Source organism: Ctenocephalides felis, unplaced genomic scaffold, assembly GCF_003426905.1.
Source record: "Ctenocephalides felis isolate EL2017-DRISC unplaced genomic scaffold, ASM342690v1 CF-g0.4_SCAFFOLD_01170, whole genome shotgun sequence".
Lineage (NCBI taxonomy): Eukaryota > Metazoa > Arthropoda > Insecta > Siphonaptera > Pulicidae > Ctenocephalides > Ctenocephalides felis.
Genome location: NW_020537324.1, coordinates 17,283,227 through 17,296,883, shown reverse-complemented (window position 1 = coordinate 17,296,883; position 13,657 = coordinate 17,283,227). Strand labels below are relative to the sequence as shown.

The 13,657-nt window shown below is 30.6% G+C and overlaps 1 protein-coding gene across 1 annotated transcript in view; it reads left to right on the top strand.

Moving 5' to 3' along the window:
• The window catches only part of LOC113366927, a 32,936-nt gene extending 20,638 nt beyond the window's left edge, over positions 1-12,298 (top strand). Inside the window, exons 2-6 of the mRNA XM_026608569.1 lie at positions 8,207-8,441; positions 8,812-8,963; positions 9,936-10,218; positions 11,535-11,872; positions 12,156-12,298. Of these exons, the coding sequence (XP_026464354.1) occupies positions 8,207-8,441; positions 8,812-8,963; positions 9,936-10,218; positions 11,535-11,872; positions 12,156-12,298 (1,151 nt within the window). The remainder of the gene's footprint in view (positions 1-8,206; positions 8,442-8,811; positions 8,964-9,935; positions 10,219-11,534; positions 11,873-12,155) is intronic.
• Positions 12,299-13,657: the final 1,359 nt, after the last annotated feature.

Sequence of the window (13,657 nt, the reverse complement as noted above, 5' to 3'; positions counted from 1 at the left end):
ATAAGTTTGATAGGTTTTCAAGGAACTCTCGTCGTGAAAATACTAACATTTATGTTAAAACATAGCAAAGAATATATAAAACGCAGTTTGAATAGAAAATACCAGAAAAAGACAAAATACTGGTTTTCATATATCAAAAAGCGTATATTTCATACAAAATGTATGGATGGTTTAGATTTAGACAGACCACTCCGACCGTTCGAAGTATAAAAAAGTTAATATCCTTATAATTATCCTTCTATACATTTTTTTGTCCTGATTTTTTCATTGATCAACAGCTAGTGAAGTTTTAGGAAAAGTCAAGAAATTTCAAGTCGATAGGATTACTAGAAGTATTTTTTTTTTTAATTGAAGTCGAAAAAAGTCTGGCCAGACCACGGAGGGTTAAATTGAACAGTTATCTAACATTTTTTTGCTTTTCGACTTATTTGCACCAATTAACGGTGTCTATTGCCTCGAAAATAGCGCACAATTATATTCAAGCAATGAATTGAAGAAATAACTTTAAATCTTTTTATTTAATTTAAAACGCTTTATAAAGTGCAATTCAATAAATAATTCACACCTCAATTTATTCATTATATTTCAAACATATATATCATGTAAAAGACAATGTACATATGAAAATCAGAGATAATACAATAAAAGTAATTGACTATATTGATTTAGAAATAATAATAATAAACTAGTGGGGTGCATGGCATCGGGCTTAAGGCGAATTGCTGGAACTTCCCGTACCATAATCAAAACTCTTGGTACGGAACCCGAAATAAATTACACAAAATTTGTACTCATTATTAAAATCTCTATAAAATATCTAATAATTTGATATACATATGTCCAATAAACGTTTTTGACCACCAATGACATTTTTAACTCTCCGAAGGAGAAGTTTATGTTTTCATCAAAAAATCTGATTCGCTAATTTTATGTTTTTTTGACGTTTCAAGCCATTCTGAATCGAATGAGACCAAATTTGGAAAAAGTATGTGTGTGTGTGTGTGCGTGTGTGTGAATAGATTTTTTGTCGTAATTAGGCGTTTTCTCAAAAACGGTCAGACCGTTTTCAAAAATTTAAAAGCCATTCGATGTATTCAATTATATAAATTGTTGATTTTTAAAAATTTGCTTTTAGAAAATACTCCGAGTTAACGTGTTCGTTGGTTTTCAATTATGTGTAATAGATCCACTCGGAATACTTTTAATCGCTCATTAATTTATTTTTTATTGATTAAGTGGATTATTTACACATATCGGGAAGTTCATGTAACTTTCCTCAAGGCTAAATACCAATACCAACTAGTTTTAACTTATTTTTATTGAGAGTCCATAGCCGCTGGACCTGCATTCCCAAAAATTTATTCAGTTTTTCATCTTGTCAATACAAGTAAAATGTTTATTGAATTATTAAAATCGGACGCTCCGTTCTCTTAAAAACTGAGTAGACCTGCCTTTGCCAAAAATTAATCAGAACGCTTTCTTATCAGTAGAAATCAAACATACATATATACGCATACATCATTTTTCTTTTAGGAATGCCAATATGCTCATGAGAACTTGAAATGTGAGATATGCAAAAAAAAATATATTTTGCGCTTATTATAACTCACCCTACGAGAAATTAAAAATTATATCTAAGTAGTTTAAATTAAACTATTTAATTAAAAATGTAAAATTTTGTCTATTAAAAAATGCACCTGCTTGGATAGTGCCTTTGGAGGCAGTTAGCTTAATCCGCCACTGCAATAAATAAATTATATGGTATAAATTTATTTACTATAATGTTTTTTCTAATGATTATAATGCGTTTCATAGTGTTTCAATCTATGTATACTTATTTAAAATATTTTGTCTGTATGATGTATTTTTTTTCTATCAAAATTTTCCAAAGTTTGGCAGTATGAGGCACCAGGTATAATTATTCATCTATCTATGCTTCTACTCAAATAAATATATACATTTTATGTGAAATTGCCTATTCTATCAGATCTTTCACTGGTTCTAGTAGATCTTCTATTGTAAGAAAGTCGGTCTTACTGTCGCAGATGAGAAATAATGAATAAATACAGCGTATTATAATTTAACTAGGTCGCTCTGTAAAAGTAGATGTAAGCAGATTGTGAATGCTCCATTTAGTTGACAATAACTTTACCTATTTTTATATCGAGTATTTATTACCTACAAAATAAAGCAGTGACATGGATATACTAATCTTGATTTTGACCAAAACTGGATATTTCCTACTTTTTGCTAATATGATGTTGTTTTACTATTTCTCACGCCCGTTTGGAATATTTATGGAAGATTTCGTACTTTTTAGACGTTTTTCAAACTAAACAGAGCATAAAATACTTGACTTGCATTTATAATGTCTCTATTATCATAAGGAGGATAATAGAATATCAGATAGTATGATCGAATTACCCAATAGTTTTCAATATTAACTTCCCGTAGGGTAAGTTATTGTAATGGGCGTACATTTCTCGACGTATTGAAGGTTTCTGAACATTTTGGCATCAGAAAAAATGGATGTGTGTGTGCCTGTGTGTGTATGTATTTATGGATACAAATTTCCATTCACGTTTTCGGGCGCACGGTTCAACCGATTTGAATGGTGCAAAAAACATTCGATTCCTATTGATAGGGAGAAAAGCTGATTAGTTTTTGGCAAAGGCAGGTCCAGCCGTTTCGGAGATACGGAGCAAAGAGTGCAGAAAATAGAAATCGAGTTTTTGAGAGAACGGAGCATCCGATTTGAATGATCTAAAAAATATTTAATTAGTAATGATTGGGTGAAGTGGTTATTAGTTTTTGGCAAAGGCAGGCCAAGTCATTTCGAAGATACGGAGGTAGATATGTAAAAAATGGCAGTTTTTGAGAGAACTAAGCGTCCGATTCAAATGATTCAAAGAACTTTCTGCTTGTCTTAACAAAATAATTGATTTTGAAAAAAAAATTTTTTGTTTCAACTTTTTTTCTATTTTTTTTTTTCAAAAAAATTTTTTTTGTATATCGAAAATAATTCAGATTTTATTTTTAATTCTATAGTTCTAATATACTTTAAACAAATAATTTCAACTTTGCAATTCAGTTCATATAATTCTTATAAATATTAGACAATGTTACAATATTAATAATAATCTATTTGAAAGCATTGAGTATTCCTCGAACATTTCGTTACGGTACGGGAAGTTCCAGTAAATTGCCTTAAGGCACGATGCCATACACTCTACTATTTGAAGTTTATATATTATGTTGAAGGCGTCCCAGAAACAACGCTTACAAAACTTAGCATTTCTAAAGTTTCTACTATCATAAGGATGATAAACTAACAAAACAAGACGTAGGTCATATAGTACGATTGAATTATCCAATATTATTTTATATTTATAATACAACAACCTTCTTGTCTATCATTATCCCATTCTAATTGGGATACCCCGAAAGACTATTTTCACTTGGAAATATATAATATATATTTTTGATTTATATTTTCATTTGATAATGAATATCACTATTGTTTAAAATCAAAAGCTCTGTTAATTAGGAATATCTTGTAATTTCACAATGGCATAAGCCTTTATCTACAAAATATTAACGTCAAGGCACAACAATAGTACACAGCACATGGAATTGTGAAACTTGAATTAACAGTAATACAATTTTATACCGTACTTTACCTCGTGTCGAATGGATTACTCAATTCTGCCTGACCACGGCTTGACGCCGCTCACACATTGTTTAACCGCAAACTATTTAGATTTTGCCGCAGAGCTTTACTGGAGCGATTTCAGAGCAATCTACAAACATAATTGACCGCGAGATGAATGGAACAAAAACTTTATATGCAATTTTTCATTTTCTGAGAATGAATGGTCTGTTTGGTATATAGGATCTTTTAGAGAATAGTGAGAATGAACACTTTGTTGCAAGTTCTAAGTAATTAAGACTGGTTATCAAGTGTTGAAAATTTGAATAATTTAGTAAATTGATAATAAATTTTATTAACTTCCCGTAGGGTAAGTTATTGTAATGGGCCGAAAATCGGAATTGAAAATTTTTACATTTCTCGACGTTTTGAAGGTTTCTGAACGTTTTGACATACCTCAGAAAAAATGGATGTGTGTGTGTGTGTGTGTGTATGTGTGTGTGTGTGTATGTATGTATGGATACAAATTTCCAGTCACGTTTTAGGGCGCACGGATCAACCGATTTGAATGGTTCAAAAAACATTCGATTCCTATTGATAGGGAGAAGAGCTGATTAGTTTTTGGCAAAGGCAGGTCCAGCCATTTCGGAGATACGGAGCAAAGAGTGCAGAAAATAGAAATCGAAGTTTTGAGAGAACGGAGTATCCGATTTGAATCATCTAAAAAACATTCAATTAGTAATGATTGGGAGAAGAGTTTATTAGTTTTTGGCAAAGGCAGGCCCAGCCATTTCGAAGATACGGAGCTAAATATGTAAAAAATGGCAGGTTTTGAGAGAACTAAGCATCCGATTTAAATGATTCAAAGAACTTTCTGCTTGTCTTAACAAAATAATTGATTTTGGAAAAAAAAATTTTGTTTCACCTTTTTTTTTTTTTTTTTAGTTTTTTGTATATCGAAAATATTTCAGATTTTATTTTTAATTCTGACTATTAGTTCTAATATACTTTATAAATAATTTCAACTCTGCAATTCAGTTTATATAATTCTTATAAATATTAGACAATGTTACAATATTTATAATAATCTATTTGAAAACATTCAGTATTCCTCGAACATTTCGTTACGGTACGGGAAGTTCCAGCAATTTGCCTTAAGGCACGATGCCATAACTGCCTCAAGACAGAATTCCACTTACAGCTAGTTTTTGCTTTAAATGCGTATTAAAATTCATCTTTTTTATTACTAGAGAAAAATCCCCAAATATGGAATACCATTTTGTTTTTGGGATATAAAAAAAACTTCATATTAATGAAATCAATTAATGTTTTTACTAATAAATCATCCATTTATATGTAGTAATTAGCAGTTTTTAATCAAATATTATATATTAGTTATTAAATTAAATCTCAAACAAAAAACTAAATCTTTTTGTACATTTTAATTGGAACACTTATTTTTAAGACCATCTATCTCCCTTTTGAAATGGTCAAAATTGGCTGAATGCAAATCTTACAATCAACGTTTAAAATTATTAAAATTTGCAGTGGTATTTTTAAAATTTACAGTTTAGTAGTTTTACTTTTTATTGTGGAAAAATATGATAATAAATTCCTAACTTTCAAGACTAATTTTAGTACAATAAGATTAAGAACTCCGTGTTTTTTCTTTTCTTTTTTATTTAAAACTGTTAATCATATTTGTAACTTGGATAATAATAAAATAATAATAATAATGGATAGTATTGCCCTGGGGCAGGTTTGTGAGTTAAATTCGAACTCGGTTCTAAGAAGAATAGTGTGAGAAGTTTCTCATTGCCATTTCACACCGCAGTGCCGGAAATGAGGTATTTCCATTGGAAACATATTTACGATAATATGATATATTATTATAGTTCAAATTTTACCATACTACAGCTGATATACGGGTGTCTATGAAAAATTGAATATGCATATCATACTATTCTTTTGGAATAACAAAACTAAAATTAGATGTATAGCACAAATAAAAGGTAGACTATTGGGTTTTTCTTTATAAAGCCGCCACTACCAAGCCTTAATTATCAATCTAATTCTTAATATCTATAGACAAGTTGGATATCTATAGACTGATTTTAATTTGTATATAAATAAAAAAATGTAATTGTGGGACTTTGAAACTGCATGAAATACAGTTAGTAAAATTACATTTTCACGTTTAGTAATATATATGATAATGCTTTTCACTTTCAAATCCAATTTTAGTACAATTTCAATTTAATTAGATGTAATTTTTATTTAAAATTAATAACAAAAATTTGCAATGCTTCGAAAGAAAAGTCTTTTGGAACATTGCTGAAACGAATTAAAATATATAATTAGAAATAAATATATTACCATTAGAAAACTGTTGGATTTCGTTCATAAATATGGCTTACACCTAGTGGTGTTGTGCTAATATTTTTTTTGCCGGAACGCTAAAATTTAAAATCCGGTTCATAAACCGGTTCAAAAAATTTGATATATTTCGATAAGAACTCACAAATCTAATATATTGACTTTTTATATAATTAACTCTATTATACACAGCTAGTCTATACATTAAATTGTACAAGTATGAGGAAATCATTGAGTACATAATTTATATTCTTCGATGACAGTAATCATATTTATTCTGGTATTATTTGTATTCATTAATACCTACAGGTATTTATTATGATATAAAAGTACTCAAGATTTATTACAATACTTTATAAGACTTAGAACCTAATAATATGATAGATAACCTATTATCTATCATACTATATTATATTATTGTATATCATCGATAGATATCTATTATCTATCATACCGTGAGATACCTATACCGTCATTAACTTATTATATACCTACAGACCTTTTACTTCTTATAAATACTACTGTCTAATTTATATATTCACCTATATTATATAGGTTTACCTTACGCTCTATGTATTATCTCTACCTACCTATTATCTATACCGGGAATTGAACCCGAGACCTCCGCGTGGAAGTCGCGCACCTTAACCACTACCCTATCGGTTACCCCCACTAATAATATAATATGGGACGCACTGTTGTTTCCGCTGGTCATTTTCTAATTAATTAGGTAATTAATACTAAGGTGGCGCGACGACACGCGAAAAAAGACGGTTGATTGTAGCGTTACGGTGGTCTAGGGGTTAAGGTTGTCGCGTGTCACGCGGCGGACCCGGGTTCGAATCTCGGTAGGGTTAATGTAGCGTGTAAGGGAAATTATAGGTATATAGTAGATATAGGTTAGGATAGGATATAATTAATAGGATATATAGTAGATATAGGTTAGGTGTATTCGGTATACAATGTAGGGATTTGAGAGTATATGATGAAATATAGCGTATGGTACAGATGTAAGGCGTGTAGTATAGAATGCAACGTATAGGCACACGTAAGGCTATAAAAATAGATGAATAGGAACCTATGATGTAGATGTTAGCGTATAAGAAATGCGAATGTATATAAGATTTAATTTATAAATATTATTTTTTCTATAAGAAGTTAATACACCTCAATTTGGTACTAAATTAAAAACGACTTTGATAAAACCAGTGGTTTTGTGCTAATATTTTTTTGCCGGAACGCTAAAATTTAAAAACCGGTTCTAAAACCGTTCCGTTCAAAAAGGAAAGAAACAAAAATTATTACAAAACCCATTTTGTGCACATATATGTATGTTTATTACAATAATAACATTTAATAAAAATTAGTTGAATAATAACGTATAAAATTTACTTATTAAATCATTTTCTGTATGTAGCGATGTTTTTATATTTTTTCTTGCCGGAACGCGTTCCGGCTCAAAAATGATTTGCCGAAACGACGTTCCGGCGCGTTCCGGCTCGACAACACCACTGCTTACACCTTATACCTTGTAGGAAACCTAAATGGTTAAAATTGCTATACAATATAAACAAAATAAATAATTATAATTATTTAAAAAAGCTGTCTGTATATATTTTTTTTCATTTTCATATATATTTGCATCTATTACATAATAAAATATCAGCAAATTGTTTGATAGTCCTTTGTAGAATGTGTAAATCGGATGCCAATCTATTGATTGGTCGTTTTGTTATGACGGTATAATTAGAATTAGAACCGTGTATAATTAGAATTTTTTAACCAAATCAATATAATAAAATAACTATTATTTTTGTTTTATGTTTTTCTATATTAAAAAATATCGAAGTTTTGATTAAATTTAAAATTTATTCTTAAATATCATTTTTGCGGACAAAAAAATGTGGACTCTAAATAAATTTAATTTTTTTCTAAAACTTACTTTTATGGCATGAATTCAAAGTTCATATGTCTCCTGAACAATACAGTATTTAAAAAAAATCGTCAAGCGAGCCGTGACTAACAATGAGTTGAAAGGAATTATTCGGCGCGTTGGTTGGAAAGATTATTTATTTCCTTGGAGGATTAATCGTTCCAAAATGTACCAAGCAACAAATTAATTTCATTCTCCTCCGCAACAATTATTCAAATGACAACAAATAAATTCATTTTCTTTCGCAGAAATCGTTCAATTGACCGGAGAACCAAGCTTTCGGTCGGTCGAGTTGCGATGGCAGACCACAGGAAGAAATGATGGTTCGAATACTAATTCTACATCAGGTTATTCGGTTCATTATTGCGAGCTCCAATCATGGGGACCATTGAGGTGCAAAGACAAGCAGCATGTTTTACTGGCAACCAACACTGATGACAGATCTTTAAATATGGTAGATGGGGATTATGAAAAGTCTAACACGTTAGTATCTGTGGAATAATCAGATTTATTTCTGTTTGCTTCGGTTTTTGAGAGTCATGAAAATTTATACGTTTTTATTATCATAAAGATAATTTGCGGGGTGAGGTCATATAGTTCGATCGAATAACTCAACAGTATGCAATATTTATAACTGTTTTTGCTCAATAGTATTGAAATGTTTGATATATTACTCCAGATGTTGCCACACCGCCATGGCCTTATTAAACCTTATATTTAACATATATTATTCATTTTATTTATTTTTTCATATTATATTCATATTATATTATTATTCATATTATATTACCCATATATTACGCATAATATCTACCTATACAGTTTTTTATTACCTATAATTTATATTTTGTAGTGATGATGTCTCATATAGTATGAAAATTGGAGGACTACGAATGGCCACAACATATTCCTTTCGCGTGAAGCCTATCAGATTGGACCAGACGAATCGAACAGATCGATCTGATGACAGTGAAGACAATACTATAATAGTTCCTACGAAAGGATGTAAGTACACGTGTTGAAATACTTACTTAAACTTAATAAAAAATGTTTCAAACGATGTATGGTTTAGCATTTTACAGCAATACATAATCTACATATATATAAAAATAAGTCGGGTTTTCCTTCCTGACGATATAACTCCAGAACGCACGAACCGATTTCGACAATTTTGCATTCGTTGAAAAGGTCTCGGGCTCCGCAAGGTTGATAGGAAATTAGTGGTGCATGGCATCGTGCCTTAATGCAAATTGCTGGAACTTCACGCACCGTAATTAAAAATTCGAGTAATGACATTATTGAGAATTATGAGAATTATGCTTGGATAAGTCAACGAGCAATTCTTGCCGCAAAGAATAATGAATGTACACGCACTGATTTTACCATCCAATCAAAAATTGCTGGCGATTTGGTAACATTCCAATCATTCCGACTGGTCTTCCGTTTGACTTCAAACGATTACAATTTCCAGTTTGCCTTGCGTTCGCAATGACAATTAACAAGTCGCAAGGCTAATCGCTTAGTGTTTGCGGGATAAATTTCAAATAAATTATTTAGACAATCATTGTTTTTCACATGGGCAGTTATACGTTGGCTGTTCACGAGTTGGGAAACCATCCGCTTTATTTGTAACGTCAGACCAAAAAACAAAAAATGTGGTTTACCAAAGAGCAGTTTAGTGAAATGGATAATCTGCGGATTCACTTTCATTTACTTCAACTAAAAAACACTTCATTTTTGTAATCGAAATAAATTCATTACTGTTGTATAATAAAATCAAATTTTTCCTTTTCGAATATAATACAAACAAAAAAATTCTTCATCTTTCTCACGAAACCATCTGGTGGCGAAACGGAGTTTGTCGGGTTTGCTAGTATATATATATATATATATATATATATCTTTTTATTATTTTCTATTATCAATATCATTATCTATTATTATCTGTGTATTATCAATATATATTTCTTTTTCTAGTTTCAGCTCGTGCAACTCAATGTCTTCCCCTCGAGAGCGTAGTCGAAGTGTCGACAGGACCTCATTTTGGCGGTCGCATTTCTGTAGAACCGTCTGATGCCCAATTGGACGAATCTCCGGTGAATCCGGACTGCACCATAAATGGTGACCCAGCCGACACAAGAGAGTCTTACACACTTCGAATCGATCACACCAAATGCGGAAGCCGAGTTAATGAAACTACTGTCGCCACATTTATAATTGTCCAAGAAAACTTGCCGATACTTACTCATAGTACACGAAGGTCAGTTGTGATAAAATGAGGAAACATCTCTTAGTTAAATATTATCTGAATACTCACTAATTTATCGTAAGGCATTGAATATGTTGATTATTATATCTTCATAATTCTCTTACCGTATGTAATCGCAAAAAAATCGAAAATGAAATTTTTTATATATCTTACGTTTCAAAGGTTTCTGAATATTTTGGCATACCTTAGGAAAAATGGATGTATGTTTGTGTATATGTAAATTTTCGTCGACGATTTCGGGAACACGGTTCAGTCGATTTCAATTATTCAAAAAAACGTTTAATTTCTATTGATAAGGAGACGCGCTGATCAGTTTTTGGCACAGTTAGGTCGAGCCGTTTCGTAGATACGGTGTAAAAAGTGCCAAAAACGGTAGCTTTAAGAGAACGGAGCGTCCGATTTTAATAATTCAAAAAACATTTTACTTATATTGACAAGATGAAGAATTAACTAAATTTTTGGGAAGGCACCCCACTAATTAACTTCCCGTAGGGTAAGTTATAGTAATCGCAAAAAAAAAGAGAATGAAAATTTTTGCATTTTTCGACGTTTCGAAGGTTTCTGAATATTTTGGCATACCTTAAAAAAAATGGATGTATGGTGTGTGTGTGTGTGCGTGTGTGTGTGTGTGTTCGGATACAAATTTTCGTCGACGATTTCGAGAACACCGATCAACCGATTGAAAAAATTTAAAAAACATTCGATTTGTACTGATAAGGAGGCGTGCTGATGAGTTTTTGGTGGAGGCAGGTCTAGCCGTTCCAAAGATACGGGACAAAAAGTGCCAAAAACGGTAACACGGTTTTTAAGAGAACGGAGCGTCCGATTTTCATGAAGGCAGGTCTAGCGGTTTCGGAGATCTAATGAAAAAAGTAAAACAAAAAGCCATTTGGCGGTCAAAAATGATCATTAGACATATGCACATCAAATTATCAGATATTTTATAGAGATTTTTTGCAATAAGCATGAATTTGGTTTGCATTCCTATGGGTTCCGTACCAATGTTTATCCGTTAGACGGCGACGCGGCGCTTACGCGCTTTGACATTTCGTCTCTATGCAGCTAAAGCAGTACGATTGCTTTGAAAAAAAATTCAGAATTTTCGAACTATGCCAAAATAAAGAAAACTTTTTTTTTCAAACAATTTTTTTTTTGTTTCTCAAAAATCTAATTTTTTTGAAGTAAAATTTTTTCAAAAATGTTAATCGTTTTAACAAAATAATAATTTTTGGACTGAATTTTTGGCACGATGCCTTAATTGCCTTTTATTTTCAGTTTGTATTTCAAACCATTACTACTATCAACAGGTTTCTTGTCCTATGCACATTCCAGCCAGAAGTTCTAACCGTTCGCGCTGGTATGAATCTACCTCCAAGATATCCTGGTGTAGGTTTAGCGGAAACAGACTCGCCAACACGAAGACAAAATAACGCGCGCAGTCTTTTGAGCAAAGGCCGCGCCCAGCTGGTGTTAAAATCCGACTATGATGACTGGACAAACAGTGATGATAATATTACAATAGTTAAAAAAGATAAAAAGCAACAACATGTTGATGATAGTTTACACGAACCAAAAAATGTACACGCTGCCAGGCTGATGGATTCGATTCCATCAGTTGACGAAGCAACACCTAAGGATATTACAGGTACAATGAATTTTAATTTCTGGTTACTTTTAATTTTAATTTTCACACAGTTACTTGGAAGTATAGAACCTAAATATGTTTCCAAGCAAACATAGCCCACATAATCGACAATTATAAAAATTTGGAAAAATTTTCAAATATAACATGTAACATACTTGTATCTAATGTTTTGAATGGAACTTCACAAGCTTCTCAAATATATATACTATTTATTCCTGTTTGTGTTACTAAATGCAACATATTTTTCTATATTTAGTAATTACTTATTATTTATACGTTTCAGAAAAATCCTTTCTTTCCGGAGCCCTCATCTTGGTCGCCTGTGGAGCTTGTGTTTCTTGCATAATTATTATTTTGAGGTTTAAATTAAAAAAACGTTCTATAGCAGTTAACGACAATCGGCCTATAGTATTTCAAACTCTTTAAGTAATTCTTAAAAATAGCGAATAACAAGTTATTGCAAAGACATTGAATGTAACGAATTTAATTTGTATGATGTATATGTTCTCATATAATAGATATTTCTGACTGTAATAATTAACTCTAGATATTATTTTTAGATTCGCAAATCTTATTGTATTTCTTGATATGCTACAGTTTTCTTCCCAAATATATAGCAAACATAATTAGATAATTATCTGAAAAGTTTATATTCATGACATAAAAGTAGTTCAAATTGAATTTAAAATCCAGAACATTTGATTTATGTTCACATGCAAGACTGAATTCAATAATGATGTAGATGATTTACATTTTCACTTATTCTTAATTCTAATTATAAGTATTTATCATGTCATAGTTATATATTAGCTTTAAAGTACTATAAATTTAGAAAGAAGTTCAGTAATGTTCATTAAATAAATTTCATACACAAAAAATATAGATGTGATAAAGATAATATATACAATTGTTTTTGTGACTTCTTTAATTATTTATTGTTGACAGATAAATCGGAAGTGGTTTAGATATATCATTCTGAATCGATTTTATAATTTCAAAAATTATTCGAAATAGTGTATACATTTCAAGAAGTTCATGCAACTTCGCTTAAGGCAATAGCCACTTTCAATCAGTTTTATACAATAAATGTAAAGTTAATTTATTAACTACTGATAAAAACTGTTCAACCACTTGCCTCTGCTATATTTTGGATCTTCTCTTCTCAGATTAAGGTAAGAAACATGATCTTCCTTATTTGTATATTGTTAAACTTTGTAGACTATATTTAAACATGTGAATTAGGTATTATAAAAAAATAAATAGAACGTTTATCATGACGCCTTTTCTTTATAAGCATTTATAAAATGTAAATAAAAGCTTCTTAGCTCAGAACATAAATCCTAAAATATTTATAAATCACATATATCATGTGATCAATATATCAGAAATCTTATGATATACATGTAGCCTGCTGACTTTAAAAAAACGTTTTTTGCAATCTAAAATACATAAAATGCAATGAATATATTATGATAGACTTATTAATATACCAATTTTTAAAAAAAATCTGTAGCTATAATTTGTTCAATGCCTTAAATTTTGCAACACATTATATAACACTGATTTTTGAAGATTCTATTGCTTATAATTATTGTAACTTGATGACATTGCATTAGATATTGTTAAATTGCCATGTAGTATATTTTAAGAGAAGTATAGATTTTTATTATTGTTATAAAAAGCCAATAATGTATATATATATATATGTATATATATATATATATATACAGGGCCGGATTTAGAAATTTGGCGCCCTGGGGCACTGACAAAAATGCCGCCCCTTCC